The sequence below is a fragment of the Wyeomyia smithii genome, chromosome 1 (assembly GCF_029784165.1).
Source record: "Wyeomyia smithii strain HCP4-BCI-WySm-NY-G18 chromosome 1, ASM2978416v1, whole genome shotgun sequence".
NCBI classification, from domain to species: domain Eukaryota; kingdom Metazoa; phylum Arthropoda; class Insecta; order Diptera; family Culicidae; genus Wyeomyia; species Wyeomyia smithii.
In genome coordinates this window covers 148922810-148939811 of record NC_073694.1, presented here as the reverse complement: position 1 = coordinate 148939811, position 17002 = coordinate 148922810, and the positions used below count along the sequence as shown (strand labels likewise).

The 17002-nt window shown below is 41.7% G+C and overlaps 1 protein-coding gene across 3 annotated transcripts in view; it reads left to right on the top strand.

Moving 5' to 3' along the window:
• Window positions 1–17002, top strand: part of LOC129718334 (rho GTPase-activating protein 100F) — a 103070-nt gene that overhangs the window by 70268 nt on the left and 15800 nt on the right. For 2 of the 3 annotated variants that reach the window (XM_055669012.1, XM_055669013.1), the window contains exons 5-10: window positions 10422–12066; window positions 12135–12481; window positions 12556–12830; window positions 12893–13047; window positions 13109–13188; window positions 13252–13489. In XM_055669012.1, coding sequence (XP_055524987.1) covers window positions 10422–12066; window positions 12135–12481; window positions 12556–12830; window positions 12893–13047; window positions 13109–13188; window positions 13252–13489 — 2740 coding nt within the window. Of the gene's footprint in view, window positions 1–10421; window positions 12067–12134; window positions 12482–12555; window positions 12831–12892; window positions 13051–13108; window positions 13189–13251; window positions 13490–17002 lie in introns of all 3 variants that reach the window. The other variant, XM_055669011.1, reaches the window with a different exon arrangement.

Genomic DNA, 17002 nt, shown 5'->3' with positions numbered 1-17002 from the left:
TTAAATTCTATGATGGCGACTTCTGGTTTCTTGAAAACAGCTCAAAAAGACCGATTACAACCCAAAATGGCTATTTTCGGAACCAGAATGACACTCAGAGACCAGAAATGAACTTCACATACGTTTCAGGAAAACAGCCTCAAATGGCCCAGTACCACCCGATATGGGTATATCCGGAACCAGAATGACGCCCAGAGGCCAGAAATCAATTTTACATGTTATTTTGAAAATCAAAATGACGGCTCCCGGTGTCTGGGAAACAGCCGAAAGTGACCAAATATGGTATTTCCGTAATCATGATGATGCACAGATACTAAAAAACCACCTCAGACGCCATTTTAAATTCTAGGATGGTGACTTCTGGTTTCTAGAAAACAGCCAAAAATGACTGAATACTCCATATAGATGGTATTTCCGGTATCAGACTGATGGTCAGGGGTCAGAACCTGACTCCAAGTTGACGAATTTCTTTTCTGGAAATCAGCTAAAAATGTCCGAATGGTATCCAATGTGGCTTGAAATTCGTGGTGGTGCACAAAAGCTAGGATATTTTCATTCCTATAAAACCAATCATTTCAAACGATTTTTCTTTTGAGTTTAAACGTATCTAATGTTCGATTCGTTATGCATTTACAATAAACAAATCGGAAGGTAAATCTTTGGGTGTAGGTGAATACAATTTAGCGTGTTTAAAATCATGTAAATAAAAAAAAAATGGGCGGAACGAAGTTTGCCGGGATAAATAGTTAAAAATAAATTAGTTTAAATAAATAACACAATTTGCACAATTAATACTCCAGCGTATTTATCAATATATTAGGTGACTGTAAGTCGTTACACTTATAAAATATCAACCGATATTACACACTTAATTTATCTCGGTAAACTTCCCAACAGCTGATTGGGCTCGGCAAAGTTTTCAACAAATGTCAGCAATATATTTCGACGAACATTCAGCAAATATATCGATTTACCGTAAACCAGCAAGTATTGACATTTTATGTGCCGAAGTTCTTGAAAATTCTGCCGAAAGTTTTTAGAACATATCGCTGAATTTATCAGCTGTTGAGTTCTCGGCAATAAAATCTAAGTGTGTATGTTACAAAGGAGAAAGTGTGAAACAGGAACACAGAAAGAAAAATAACCGAAAGCACAAAAACTATAAATTGGAATGTGTTGTTGCATTTTTTCATCCGTTATAGCACCATTTACGTTTATAATAGAATGTTTGTAATTTTTAAAGGTTTGTGTGAGCTCTGTGATGGTTCGGTTTTCACTGTGGAACGGGCTCAAACAATTAGAATAAAAGATTGATCCTTCCTGGGACGTTTGAGTATAATTTTCCCAGTTCTACACGTACTATAAAACAGATAATTGGAATATTGCACTCGTGTTGTTACCTTGCTCAGTGCCTGTATTTTTACTGTCGAGTTGGAAAGCCGTTCTCCTGGTCAAGTAAATTTGAAGTTGTTGTTTGTTGTTTCGTTGTAATTTGTTTAATGTTTCGTTGTAATTTATACACAGAAGGCGGTAGTAACAGTGATTTACAATTACGAAGACAGTCATTTTCAACGACATAGAAGACATAAAATAAAACGAGTGTAAATAAATATTAAACGGGACACAAACACTTATGGTTCTTACAATGTAAAAAATTTTACCTTTTTTACCGACCGGTTTCGGGTAAGCTGTTACCCATCTACGGGACGATGTCCAACCGGTTGGACATCGCCCCGTAGATGGATAACAGCTTACCCTAAACCGGTCGGTAAGAGAGGTAAAATTTTTTACATTGTAAGAACCATAAGTGTTTGTGTCCCGTTTAATATTTATTCGCGAGTTCTTACGTTGCACTAAAATTTGAAATTTAAAGTAAAACGAGTGTTTCCGATGTTTTATTATATATACAGATTATGTATGAATATATATGTTCAGAATAAAAAAAATGAAACAGCGGCGACCACGTGAAAAAAAAATCAAGAATGGTCTATGTACAGGTACATTCAAAGCCTTTCCAATAGTCTTGTCACCATCGCCCCACACCTTCTTCTCACCCTACCGTTGAAGGAGTTGAAAAACCGCAGACCGCTGTTACAATCTTTTCCAACCATCACGTACTGGCAACAGAAGCCAGTTTTCGGAAGTCGGGGTCTCATTCGTTGTTTTGCTTTCGTCTCGATTAGACGCAAATTGTTCATCTCCGTTTGAGTTTGCAAAATAACAATACACGAGTTATCGTACGGGTGTTTTTTTGTCGATTATTTCTTGTGCTGCGCGATAACAATAGCCGGTAGTTTATCGGCAGAAACATCTTCTGCACACTGGTAGGGGCAGGCTACCCCGCCAGTGATCCGATACGCAGCTGATATATCAGCAAGAATAATTCTCCCGCACCGCTGTTACCCCGCTAGCAGCACGGACCACCATACGATCGAGCGAGTGGAAGTCAACTACAAGTGGCATCTACAAGGTCGCGTGTAGGATACGGCCACTGTGTCACAACACGAAGCTGGATCGTCATTGTTTGTTCTGCGGAGACGCTCGATTAATCCTACTATCAGCCGTGAGGTCGTGACTTAGACGTTCGGTGAAGTATTCACTTTAGAATTTTTATCATTATTATTAATAGTATTATTATTGTTATTATTATAATTATTATTACTATTATTATTATTATTATTATTATTACTATTATTATTATTATTATTATTATTATTATTATTATTACTATTGTTATTAGTATAAGTATTACTGCCTTTTTTTTAATTTTGATCCATTGTAGTTTGAAAAATTGTTTTTAAAATTTAATAGCAACTATTTGACCCCCCCCCCCCCCCCACATTCGAATATTTATCGTTTGTGTGCGGTAGAGCGTAACGCTCCCGCAAAATGGACGACATGCAGGTGCAACTATTCCTGGATGTGGAAACAACTGGGGAAGAGATTGAGATCTCCCCCATCAATTCCCCTCTACCTTCCCCGCTACCTAGCCCCGTACCAAGGGTACCGGCAACACGGGTGAAAGCTTACCCAGATGCTTCGAAAGGTCCGTTCGTAGTTTACTTCAGGCCCATAAAGAAGCCTCTAAATATAATTCAAATCGGCAAGGACCTGGCAAAACAGTTTTCGGACGTAACCGAAATTACAAAGGTTAGACCGAACAAACTGCGAGTTGTTGTGAGTAGCTTGAAGCAAGCAAACGCAATTGCTAGCTACGAGCTCTTCACGAGAGAGTACCGCGTGTACATCCCTGCCAAGGACGTGGAGATCGACGGTGTGGTTACCGAAGGAAGCCTCACGGTCGATGACATTTTGCGTCACGGGGTTGGCTGCTTCAAAAACCCCCTGATTCAAGATGTAAAGATACTGGATGTCAAGCAATTGCATTCAGTATCCATCGAAGAAGGGAAGAAGAAATTCTTCCCTTCGGATTCCTTCCGTGTAACATTCGCCGGATCCGCACTGCCGAACTACATCTCTTTGGACAGGGTTCGTCTGCCTGTACGCCTGTTCGTACCGCGGGTCATGCATTGCCAAAACTGCAAGCAGTTAGGTCATACAGCCACCTACTGCTGCAACAAGGCACGCTGCAGCAAGTGCGGAGGCAATCATGCTGAGACCGCTTGCAGTGAGGATACTGAAAAGTGTCTTTACTGCGAGGGAACTCGGCATGACCTTTCGGCGTGTCCCGCGTACAAACAGCGCGAGGAAAAAATAAAGCGTTCCCTCAAGGAACGATCAAAGCGCTCTTTCGCAGAAATGCTGAAGAGTGCTGAGCCACCCTCGACAGGAAACATCTTTTCCTTTTTGCCAACCGATGAGGGTACATCTGACGATCCCGTCGAAGGGTGTTCTTATGCCATGCCAGAAGGATCTAGGAAGAGGAGAATGATCAACTCTCCTAATCTTTCTCGCAAAGGTCGCAAGATAACCCCTAGCGGAATGACCAATAAGCCAACACAAAAAGGAAGCGGTGAAGAAAAACCGAAGCAAGTACCTCCCGGTTTTAATTTTAAATCAAACCAGGAGTACCCACCGCTTCCTGGGGCACCAAAAACCCCTCGGGCACCCATTTCTCGATCAGAAGATAAAATAGAAACAGGGTTCATAAAATTTTCTGATATTGTGGACTGGATATTTAAAACATTCAACATACCAGATCCCCTACAAAATATTCTTCTTGCCCTTCTTCCTACAGTGAAAACCTTTTTGATGCAACTAGCAGCAACTTGGCCCCTCATTTCAGCTATCATATCTTTCGATGACTAATACGGCGAAAGAGGTTAGGAATTTTATCACTGTATTACAGTGGAATTGCAGAACTATCATCCCCAAATTCGATCTATTTTCTCATTTAATAAATACATACAATTGTGACGCATTTGCGCTCTGTGAAACCTTTCTCAATTCAAACGATCAACTCAATTTCCACGATTTTAACATTATTCGTCGAGATCGAGACTCACACGGTGGAGGGGTACTTTTAGGGATTAAAAAGTGCTATTCCTTCTTCCGAATCGACCTCCCCTCGATCTCGAATATTGAAGTCGTTGCCATTCAAACGAATATGGATGGAAAAGACCTATGCCTTGTTTCGTTATATATGCCTCCATCCGCGCGGATTGAACAGAAGCATCTCACTGATATAGCAGAGTTGCTTCCCGCGCCTTTTTTGATATTGGGAGATTTTAATTCTCACTGTTCGCTATGGGGGTCGCTGTACGACGACAACCGATCTTCTTTAATCTGTAACTTGATCGACGACTTCAATATGACAGTTTTGAATACTGGGGAAGCGACACGTGTACCTAATCCTCCAGCACGTGAAAGCGTGCTTGACCTATCCCTCTGCTCGACATCACTAGCGCTAGATTGCCGGTGGAAAGTAATCAACGATCCCCACGGTAGTGATCATCTTCCAATCGTTATATCAATTGCTAATGGTTCAACTCCCCCGAACCCAATCAATATTTCCTACGACCTTACACGTAATATTGATTGGAAGTGTTATGAGTCTATTATAGCGCAATCTATCGAGACTCACGAGGAACTTCCTCCGGAGGAAGAATACGCGTTCTTAGCTGGCTTGATAATCGACGCCGCGACTCAAGCTCAGACGAAACCGATACCCGGGGTAACGATTAGACAGCGCCCTCCCAACAAATGGTGGGACAAAGAGTGCTCTGAGCTGTACGCGCGAAGGTCCGCGGCGTATAAGGACTACCGGGAGTACGGCACTGTCAACCTGCTTCGAAAGTACGAGGCACTGGGCAGGCAGATGAAGAGCTTAGTAAAGGCGAAAAAACGCGGGTACTGGCGGCGGTTCGTAAACGCGTTGTCCAGGGAAACAGCGATGAGCACTCTTTGGGATACCGCCAGGCGCATGCGGAACCGTGACGTTTCGAATGAAAGCGAGGAGTATTCAGATCGCTGGATACTCGATTTTGCCAAAAAGGTCTGTCCAGACTCTGTACCGGAACAGAAAACCTTTCGCGACGCGTTATTAGTAACTACGGAAGAGCCTCCATTTTCGATGTTGGAATTTTCAATGGCTCTCCTGTCGTGCAACAATAAGGCTCCAGGGTTAGATAGAATAAAATTCAACCTGTTGAAGAACCTACCCGACTCTGCAAAAAGACGCTTGTTGAATTTATTCAACAAGTTTCTTGAGCTAAATATTGTTCCGCATGACTGGAGGGAGGTAAAAGTCATTGCTATTCGGAAACCCGGGAAACCTGCCTCTGATCACAATTCATATAGGCCGATTGCGATGCTCTCTTGCCTCCGGAAATTAATGGAGAAAATGATCCTCTTACGGTTAGACAAATGGGTCGAAACAAACGGGTTACTTTCAGATACTCAATTTGGCTTTCGCCGGGGCAAAGGGACGAACGATTGCCTAGCGTTGCTTTCTACTGAAATTCAACTAGCCTTTGCTCGAAAAGAGCAAATGGCTTCTGCGTTCATGGATATTAAGGGGGCTTTTGACTCTGTCTCTGTAGAAGTTTTAAGCGCGAAACTTCATTCGCAGGGACTTTCACCATATTTGAATAACTTTTTGCTCAATTTGTTGTCAGAAAAGCATATGTATTTCTCACATGGCGATTCGACAACTTCCCGAATTAGTTACATGGGCCTCCCCCAGGGCTCATGTTTAAGTCCTCTCTTATATAATTTTTACGTCAATGACATCGATGAATGTCTTGCAAATTCATGCACGCTAAGGCAACTTGCAGACGATAGCGTTGTATCCATTACTGGTGGCAAGGCTAGCGACCTGCAAGGACCATTGCAAGATACCTTAGACAATTTGTCTGAATGGGCTCTTAAGCTGGGTATCGAATTCTCTCCGGAGAAAACTGAGCTGGTCGTTTTTTCTAGGAAGCATAACCCAGCTCAGCTGCAGCTCCTACTAACGGGTAAAACGATCTCTCAGGTTTTAGTCGCTAAATATCTCGGGGTCTGGTTCGACTCCAAATGCACCTGGGCTTGTCATATTAGGTATCTGACACAAAAATGCCAACAGAGGATTAATTTTCTTCGTACGATTACCGGAACTTGGTGGGGTGCTCACCCAGGAGACCTTCTAAGGTTATACCAAACAACGATATTGTCAGTTCTTGAGTACGGCTGTTTCTGCTTTCGCTCCGCCGCGAACACGCACATTATAAAATTAGAGAGAATACAATATCGTTGTTTGCGTATTGCCTTGGGCTGCATGCAGTCGACCCATACGATGAGTCTTGAAGTGCTAGCGGGTATTCTTCCGTTGAAACATCGTTTTTGGAATCTCTCTTACCGGTTGCTAATTCGATGCACAGTTATGAACCCATTAGTAATTGAAAATTTCGAGAGGTTGGTCGACCTTCAATCTCAATCCAGATTTATGACTTTATATTTTGACTATATGGCTCAAGATATTAATCCTTCTTCATACGATTCCTCCAATGTCGCACTTTTAGCTACTTCTAATAATGCTATATTCTTCGACACCACCATGAAACAAGACATTTCTGGTATCCCGGATCAATTGCGACCCCAAGAGATCCCTAAGATTTTTTCCAATAAGTTTAAACATGTTAGTTATGATAAAAGCTTTTACACTGACGGATCTAATCTAGATGAGTCCACTGGCTTCGGTGTTTTCCACGAAAATTTTACCGCCTCCTACAAACTCGATGCTCCTGCTTCCGTGTACGTCGCAGAACTTGCTGCTATTCAGTACTCTCTTGGAATCATCGAAACCCTACCCATAGACCACTACTTCATCTTCACAGATAGTCTCAGTGCCATTGAGGCTCTGCGATCAATGAAGCCTGTGAAGCACACCCCGTATTTCCTGGGGAAAATACGGCGGTTTTTAAGTGCTTTAACAGATAAAAATTACCGGGTTACCTTAGCGTGGGTCCCTTCTCATTGCTCGATTCCGGGTAACGAAAAGGCTGACTCTTTAGCTAAGGTGGGTGCTATTGACGGCGATATTTATGAAAGACCAATTGCTTTTGATGAATTTTATAGCATTTTGCGTCAGAGAACACTCAACAGTTGGCAATCATCATGGAACTCAGATGAACTGGGACGGTGGCTACATTCCATTTTTCCTAAGGTATCGACGAAAGCATGGTTCAAGGGGTTGGATGTAGGTCGGGACTTCATTCGCGTGATGTCCAGACTTATGTCCAATCACTATACGTTAAACACGCATCTCTTTCGTATAGGGCTTGTAGACAGTAATCACTGCGTTTGTGGCGATGGCTACCATGACATCGAGCATGTTGTTTGGTCGTGTACCGAATACTGTGGTGTTAGGTCTGAGCTTATAGATTCCCTTCGGGCCCGAGGAAAACAACCGAACGTACCCGTTAGAGACATTCTGGGAAGCGGTGATCTCCAGTACATGACACAGCTATACGTGTTCATAAAACACGCTGGTATTAAAATATGAAACTCTTCTATCTATTTGTTAGATTACCATTCCCGCTACACGCTGAAAGAAGATGATACACTAAGCTGGAGACACCCAAACGAAGACTCGGCATCTTCATGTTCACGCAGACACCTCAGTCCAAACTGCTCAAATAGAACATCACTGCTTAGCCATGTACAAATAAATAAATCGTATAACTCAATATAGTTGAAATCAAAATTGTAACTCCCCTCCTCTCACCTTAAATCCCCACTAGCTCGTAGTCGGCCGCGAGAATAAAGAAAAGGCCTCCCTCTTTTCCCTGCTAATTAAGAATTTAAAAAAAATGTACTTGGCTCAGTTAAACATAAATTGTATCGTGCCGTGTCGTATAAACTATTTAAAAACAAAAAAAAAAACAAACGGGGTCAGGCTTATCATCCGGTAGTGGGGAATTTGAGAACGCTGAATAAGTATCCAGTGTGTGTGATGTGGTTTCGGGCAACTTCTTCACTAGCGACAAAAGATGGATGTATTACTACATCGACAGTCCGAGCGTTAGCCAAGTAGGACAGTGGGTTGCTACTGAATGGTGAACATATTCTTCCATAGTAAAATGAGCAATTAGGTTACATTTTCATTCAGTGATGTTTCGTCAAAGCAAAAACACAAAAATACTCATATTGAGTTGTTTAAATTGAGTGCTGTAGTAACTTTTAGAATATAGTTAGAATGAATCGTTTATATTTCAAATTGTTTCCAGTAACAATATGCACATTACTCCTCATTATAGATCTCGTATCTCCTGTTGGAGCGATTTTAAGCTAAGGATAAAGTAACATCCAGCAGAACCATAACTGAACGTTGTGGTTTTATCAGGTTCATTGGAAGCGTAACTACACATACGTAACACAAATAAAGTCAACGTTAAATTTAGTTTTATTTATTGTGGTTTTCGACTGTTCAGGTCTACGGTTTTTTGACAATTTTCTCATATTTTCTTGATCATTGGCCACGATGGCTCTAATTTTGTTTGTTTTTTTAGTCTGGATTTTTGGCTCTTAACTATTTTTGTTTTTAACAATACAAAGCATATGTACAGTACAGTACACTGCCAATGAAAATCAACTTCTCGATTTCGGAACTGACCTAATGAACTAACTCTGCGCATAATTTTCTTGGGTCAAGAAAATAAACCATTGACCACTTTAAGGCTCAAATTTTGAACAGGGACTTTTCCGAAGAGACGAAACTTTTGAACTTTATCGAAAGTCAAATTTTTCTCATTCATTCTATTGGCATTATACAATTATACAATTATACAATTGGCATTGTCATTATACACGAATAGTAGTGGCAGAAAAAAAGGGTAGTAGTTTTAACTTTCATCAGAATAATGCAGACATCTCAATTTACTCAATTTCGCTTAATCAATAAAAAGAGTGTTTTCTAAATCAATTATTTTCGATCCGTCATTAAATGGCTCCCAGAACAGCCTTCCATGCATTATTCCTATTTAGATAAGGGAAGACATCTGGCTTCTTACTCTACTTCCTCATCCACCTCAATGATCCCTGTTGTTTTTTTTTCATAAGTGATGCCATTCACTCGGAAAATACTTGAATGTTTTTAATGCTTTTTATCAGCATTATGCACAATTCCCCCTGCAGGCGATAGTTTTACCGTCTGGGGATTACCGGAGAATCTGCATCTTTAATATCCTTTAAATCAAACGTGTCATCCATCAATGATTATGATTCATTCATTGACCCATCTGAATTGTACTCTCCGCACAAGCAATATGCCTGGTATGTTCCAAACCTAATCCAGAACGGACTCAAAAGTAGAAATAAGCTTACACTACACTATTTACTTCCGACATTGAGCAGCGGTGCTGTTCATATGCTTCACGCAAAACCGTATTAATTCCCTACGCACTTTTAGATCTTTTGATAATTAATATCAGTGATGATCCAAGTCGGATCTCTTACTACACCCGTATTTGTACGCTTTATACTTTATTTTAAATGCTAACTTGAAAATATTTTAAATTATAACAGGTGACATCATAGAAATAACATAAATCAAAACAACGAAACATGTTGTTCAGCAACACTGCCAGCGAGCCTGATGATAAATTTTAACGCACTCGGGGTTTCCAATTTCAACCAATCAGCGAGTGGTTCCCAAAGTGGATGCAAATCTATACCCAGTTGTCTCCCCTTAGCTATTTAGTACGGACCGATCGTTTAAGTATAATAAAAAATGTGTAGCATTCAGTGTTGCCAGAACATGCACATTGTAATCCACACTTTTGAATGCATTGGGACTCAGGATATTCTAACGACAAAATGACCAACGAAATTGTTTCAATTGTCGATCCGATTGATGATGATTGAGTTTATCTTAGTTTATTTGTTATAGTAAATGTGATGACATTTAAAATCAACAAACTGCTATCATTCTTCAAGCAAATCTTATTAAAAGTTCATTTTTTATATATTACTCTAAACAGGTAGGAGATGAGATTCTCGCCGTAAATCTGGTCGACGTTACACGAATGTCGCTAGACGATGTAGTGATTATAATGTCAATTCCGCGACGTCTAGTTCTAGCCATCCGACAGCGTCGCGGTGCTCGAGGAGCCAATTCCCCTGGACCCCACCAGTTGTCGCGGCCGGAACATAAACCACCTCCTGTGGTGGTTATCAAGCGCGACTTGCGGGACGATGATCTAGACGATTCGGATCGAGTACCACGCTCTTCACGATCGTCCCGTGAGAGACGAACGGGAGACGGCCGGGAAATGACCGAGTCCCGGTCACGGCTGGGACTAGGCCTAAATAATTACAGTCCCCAGAGCGAACAGCTCGATTTGTACTACAGTAGCCGCACCGGACAACCAGTGGAGACTCCGAGTTGGGGTTACAAACCACCGCCACCACCATCTGTAATCACCGAGCAGCCGAAGGGAACGCACGGCTTCCAAACATCGCACTCTTACTATCAGAATGCTGGAACGCTGGAAAGTTTAGCCGAGAAAGTACACTCCTTCTATCCCAGCACCAATCGGCGACTATCGGCCGGTACAGGCGTCAGCATGTCTCAATCCCACCAACGGTTCCCACGCAGTGGCTCGGATCAACATCTGCCACGGGTAGAATATGCAGATTACGCATCGCTCGGTCGCCATGCTTTGTTACGGTCTAGCCTAAAATCGGACCTCGTACAGGCAGCTCCCATTGCCGGCGGTACCCTAGGCCGTTATGGACGTTATGAACCTCCACCGTCATCGCGCACCACAAAATATGGGCCGTCGCCATTGGGCGCTACTGGATCTCTGCAACGACGTTCTCGCCCAGCGCTGGATTATTCAAGCGATACAGAAGCCACAATTGGTCCCAGGCCTAGTTATTACTATTACAACCACCCAGCGATGGCTGCCGCAATGGGACGTGGTAGTACGCAAGCTCTCGGCGGTGGTCCCGAGTACGCCAAATTTAACTCTCTACCACGCGAACGTCCCGGTTCCCGGATGGGTCTCCGAAGTCGTATCGGTGAGCGCCTGCAAGACGAAGCCGATGGAAACTTATCCGCTCCCGAGTACTCACTGCCCATTCGAAGGGATCCACGCGATTTACGCCAGCGAATAACCGCTAGCCCATCGATATTTACTTCAGACGAATACCGAGCCTGGCTGCGACGTGCTCCCAGCAGTTCAGCCATATGCGAACAGATGCGGGCATCTCGCGATATCCTGAATCAGCAGCGGGCGCATCGTTTTTCTTGTTCAGCCGAAAATATTCACGACGTTCTCAAGAACACCGAACACATCTACAGCAGTCGCACTGGTCTCACAGGCGGCACACTAGATAGGCACAACCTTACGGTGGGTGGTCCACGCATGTCCTCACTGCCAGTACGATCCATGTCTTCACAGCACATCGGACCGTCGTCCATTCGATCGCCCAGTGTTCGCCGTATGCGCCAGCTGCTCGAATTGACTCAAGGCGGTCCGGGTGGTGTGCCTGGATCGGCAATGGCAGCACTTACTGGCCATCAGAGTCCAGCACCGACACCAAGCACAACACTGCCTAGAACTCATCGACAGATCGATATTAATCCGGCGGAGTACACCAAATATAAGCTGGATAAGCCCGGTAAGTAAAGCGTGTTAAGATTCATTTATGGCATTCTTAACATTGGATGAAATTTCTTTTCTTCACAGTTGTAGACGCTATCGGTATGTCAGGTATGCTGTGGATACATCTACTCGCAGGTCGTGGTTTGCGGTCCATGTCCGACACCACGCCTCAAGTGCAACAACCGATGATTCGTGATCTGTATTGTGTGCTGGAATGTGATCGAATCCACAAGGCTCGAACGGTTGTCCGATCGGGTGACCTTCAGTTCGATTGGGATGAATCGTTCGAGCTTGATCTGGTTTGCAACAAGCAGTTGGACGTTCTGGTTTACTCATGGGATCCACAGCATCGACACAAGTTGTGCTATCGAGGTGCCCTGTCGCTTACCACATTGCTCCGACAATCACCGATTCATCAGTTGGCATTGAAAGTACGTTAATTGTAAAGGAAAAGGTAAGTTGTATTTATCGCAATCAATTAATCTTGCTTTTGTTCTGGGATCAGGTTGAGCCACGAGGTACAATCTATCTGCGACTACGGCATACAGACCCGTTCCAGCTATATCGTCGCCGTGGGTTGCCCAGCTTACGAGCGAGCGTACCGGCACTCTTCGGTGCTGACCTGGAAACTGTTGTGACGCGCGAGTCTAAGGGTGCTCCGGGAAGCGCTCCAGTTCCTATAATTTTACGTCGCTGCGTGGAAGAAGTCGAACGACGTGGATTGGACATCATCGGCCTGTACCGACTGTGCGGTTCAGCTACCAAAAAACGATTGCTCAGGTAAATTGTTACCATTTGCTTGACTGATAGATTGTCCATAATGGTTTATCGATTTATTGCAGGGAAGCTTTTGAGCGTAATAGTCGAGCGGTGGAATTAACGCCAGATCACGTACCGGATATTAACGTTATTACAGGTGTCCTGAAAGACTACTTGCGGGAACTCCCCGAACCGTTGTTCACTAAATGTTTATTCCAGATGACCGTTGATGCACTAGGTAGTTCTGTCCGTTAGAGCAGGAACTGAATCACTAACCACTTCATTTTTCCGTTTGATAGGTGTTTGCTTACCGGATGACCCGGAAGGTAATGCTAAACTAATGCTTAGCATTTTGGACTGTTTGCCAAGAGCGAATCGGGTAAGTGACAGCACGACGATTATCGTTCATAAATTATTTCTACGATTTCGCAATATTTCACAGGCAACATTGGTCTTTTTGTTAGACCATCTGTCGTTGGTAGTTTCGGCATCGGAACGAAACAAAATGTCCGCCCAAGCTCTGGCGACCGTAATGGGTCCTCCACTAATGCTGCATTCATCTAGTGCCGGTCCGAACGAGGAGATCGATCACGCACAACCGATCGCAGTGCTCAAATATTTACTGCAAATTTGGCCCCAACCACAGCACAGCACCACCGGCGGCCACGTTGGTACCTCAGGTAACGTAATCTCTGACTTCCTGCTAGCAAGCGTCCAACTGCAAGTCTAGTTGTTGTGTGTTGTTATCTTTTATCGTTTCCCATCTTTCCATCGATTACCGTTTGTGTTCTTTTTCTAGCGAACGCAGCTCATTTCGCCAGCCAGTCTGTCACGCACGGCATTTCGGTATTAGTTGTCATTCCTTCAGTGTCAACGAAAGAGTCCTTCAACTCGGACTCACGATTGTTTTGATTGCATTTTTGCTGATTGAACGGAACTGCCTGCTCTTGTGTTTTCCGGTTTTTAAGTTGCTGTTTTCGTAATTCTTTTTTGTTTATTCTCGCAGGAATCGCCACTTCTTAGTCCACCACTTGCTCTTTTACTTATATACATTTTTTTCCCTTAGCCAAATCTCCACCTTCTCGTGCCCATTCATTTTTAATCATTCATCCTACCCACACTCAAACATTAACACACATGCGCGTGCCACTGAGTCGTCATAAAGCAAACACTGTCTCAGTTCGTTGTTTTAAATTCATCTGCATTTTACTGAAACTTTTTTACAATTTGCAATGTTCTTTGAATAAAAAAATTCTATTCAGTATAGTAGACAACCCGATTGGCGAAGACACACCTAAAATTATGTAAAAATTCTGTTATTTTCTGTGTGTAAATATTCCTACAATTTGAATTGCTTCTACACTTTGACCAAAAGCTATCAAAAACACAATTCAACTATTCAACACAAACTCTGCAAATGCAAACAAAAACAAGTCACAAAGTTGGCCCAACTCACTTGTGTGCGAACTAACTATTTTAAACAACCAACGAACAGAGTGAAGCAGGCACTGTCACACAGTCAGACAATCGGTTTGGCAACCAGGCACCCAAACTGAACAATAGGAGTGAGCGATTCCTGTGTCTTCGTCCGTATACCTGACTATCGAGAAATCACAGAAAAAAGAAAACAACATACAAATACATCCACGAAAAAAGCTTATCGTCGAGCGTTTACCCAGCCCTAGCCTAATGTGTGTGATTATCATCTGTTTCATTCAGTATGACAATATATATACATAGCCTATAATTCTATCCATAGTGTAGGTAGAATCCGAGCGTGAAAATTTTCGCCAATTTTTCTTCGTTTATTTTTGTAGATTGTTTGTTGAGCTATCAGATCCAACTAAAATGTTTTTTGTGATTACATGTTGGAAAGTAGAATAATTGGCGAGTCTTTGTTAGCTATAAGATCTGCGCCGCTCTGTTTAGCTTGCTAGAAAATATGTACAGTCAACACTTGTATTGAACTATACTAGGGTTCAAAAATTTTCGGATTACTAACAATGAACGACTTTTTTTATTAAAAAAAACTAATTAATGATTCGACATAGTATCTAACACTAATCGAAGCACTTCAATGCCAGCTTAAGAGAGCTCCGTAGCAAGTCGATCAAAATAGTCGTTCGTTTTCAACTTTACCAATTCATTCGATTCGCGAGAGCGTTGTCTTGGTGAAAGAGCACATTTTTGCAAGCTTTATGCGGTCTTTAGTCTGATTTGAACGTTCAATTGATCCAATAATGCACAGTAATGTTTTTTATTGACTGCTTTTAATTCCTCAGCAAATGACTACTATGCCTTGCGAATCTCAAAAAAAATACTGGGTAGCACTTTACCGGCTGATTTGGGCGCTCATCAGACAGATGAGATTCTACCGGCTGCCTATTGGCAAAGATGTCTAGAACAAGATACCTGACTTTTTCGGAATTCATCGGACATGATTGTCGCTGCGCGTGAGCAAAAGTCAAACTAATTTATACACTGTTAACATGATGTATACTTAACGTCAAAATCAACGACTAGGCCAATACATGACTGCTGAAAGGTGAAACATTTTTTTTCAGTATCCATGTGGACGAGTGTACGGTGCTGTGTACGAATGTTTATGTAATGTGTACGAATGTTTAGTTCTCAAACATGAAACTTTCCGGAAGAATCAAGAATTATCGACGCATCATTCAAAACATAGCGTACCATCAGAACCTCCTGATAACCGCTATGAGCACGCTCTACAGCCAAGTTTTCTACTCTTGCCGAGGTTAATAAAGCAAAAATCGGGTGCCCCGGTGAATCTGACCATATGCACAATGGTTCTGCAACCTGGATTGCGACATGTCAAACTTTAAGTTTTGGTAGAATGTGACCTGAAAATAAATATAATCCCTCAATATAAACCCCCACTCTGACAGTCAATTTCACACTTTTCTTTCGTGCAAAAAATATGGCAATAGCATTAAGTGCAAAAAATGACAATATCATTAATCTGCATGTTATCTTAAGCGTCGAGCTGACCAAACTGCTACACCTTTTCCATTTACAATCTTGAACAGCTCAATGATCGATGATGGACTATGCACGATAAATCGGTTTTGCTCATAGTGACCCGTTTATGAGAATTTAAGTCATCAGATGGCAACACTAACCGTCGGAAATCGGTCGTGTTCAAAATGTATGAAAATATGGAAGTTAGGTATCTTGTTCTAGTTATCTTCGCTATTGGGCTATATTGCGCGTAATCAATACCAAACTATCGGTTGAGAATTTGACAAGTCTTTTCTTAAATATCCACTGAGATTTGACTGCTTCATTTGGCCTTCCTGAAAAATTGATTTAGCTGGAGCAGATCCGTAATACTTGTTAATCCACTGTTTTGCTTGAACAGTATTTTCCCCATTAAGAACATGTCATGAAATTTTGACAGCATCCTGGATGTGGTTGATAAAATCGGCAACCCTAACGACAGCTGATTTGCAACGCCATCTCTGTGTGAAGCCATAGATTTTTTTTAATTCTTCGCGCGAAATAATACACTACTATCTATAAAGTTTGGTGTATTTACGAATTGTTTCTGCATCACATTGATGCGAATACTTATTCCAAAGACTATCTAGCTCCAAACTTTATCCACCAGAATCATCAGTTATTCTATACACATAAATATTCAAACAGTTTTAGGGCCTCTTTATCCTATACGATAGTTTAAATTATTTTTACATCTATTTACAATGAAATTTCTCAGTAAGAGGGATCGTAACTTAAAAAAAAAAGTAAAAATATCAATGATTTCATTATTTTGTTTAAACTTCGTCAATTTTTATTTCGAAGTTTTGTCTGAACTCAATCCTAACTTATTTTAGATCCATTAATTGGGCTTTTGTTTTTGTTGTTTTTTCCCTTATTTGATCATCTTCTCTCAATATTTTCTAGTTCTGTACATTTCCACTCCTTTTTGTGTGTTCTCTCCGCATTTCATTTTTAGTAGTTGTTTTCCAAATTGTGCGATTTTTTTTAAATATTTTGTACATAATTTAGCTATAATTTTTCTTAGATATTTATTTATCAAGGTTTTCGAAACCTAACCACGCAAAATTTTACTTGATTACTCAAATTTAAAGTTTACAAATAATAACTCGATAATAATTCAGATAAAAAGACAGCGAAGGTTAAAAATTGATCCGTGATGAATACACTGT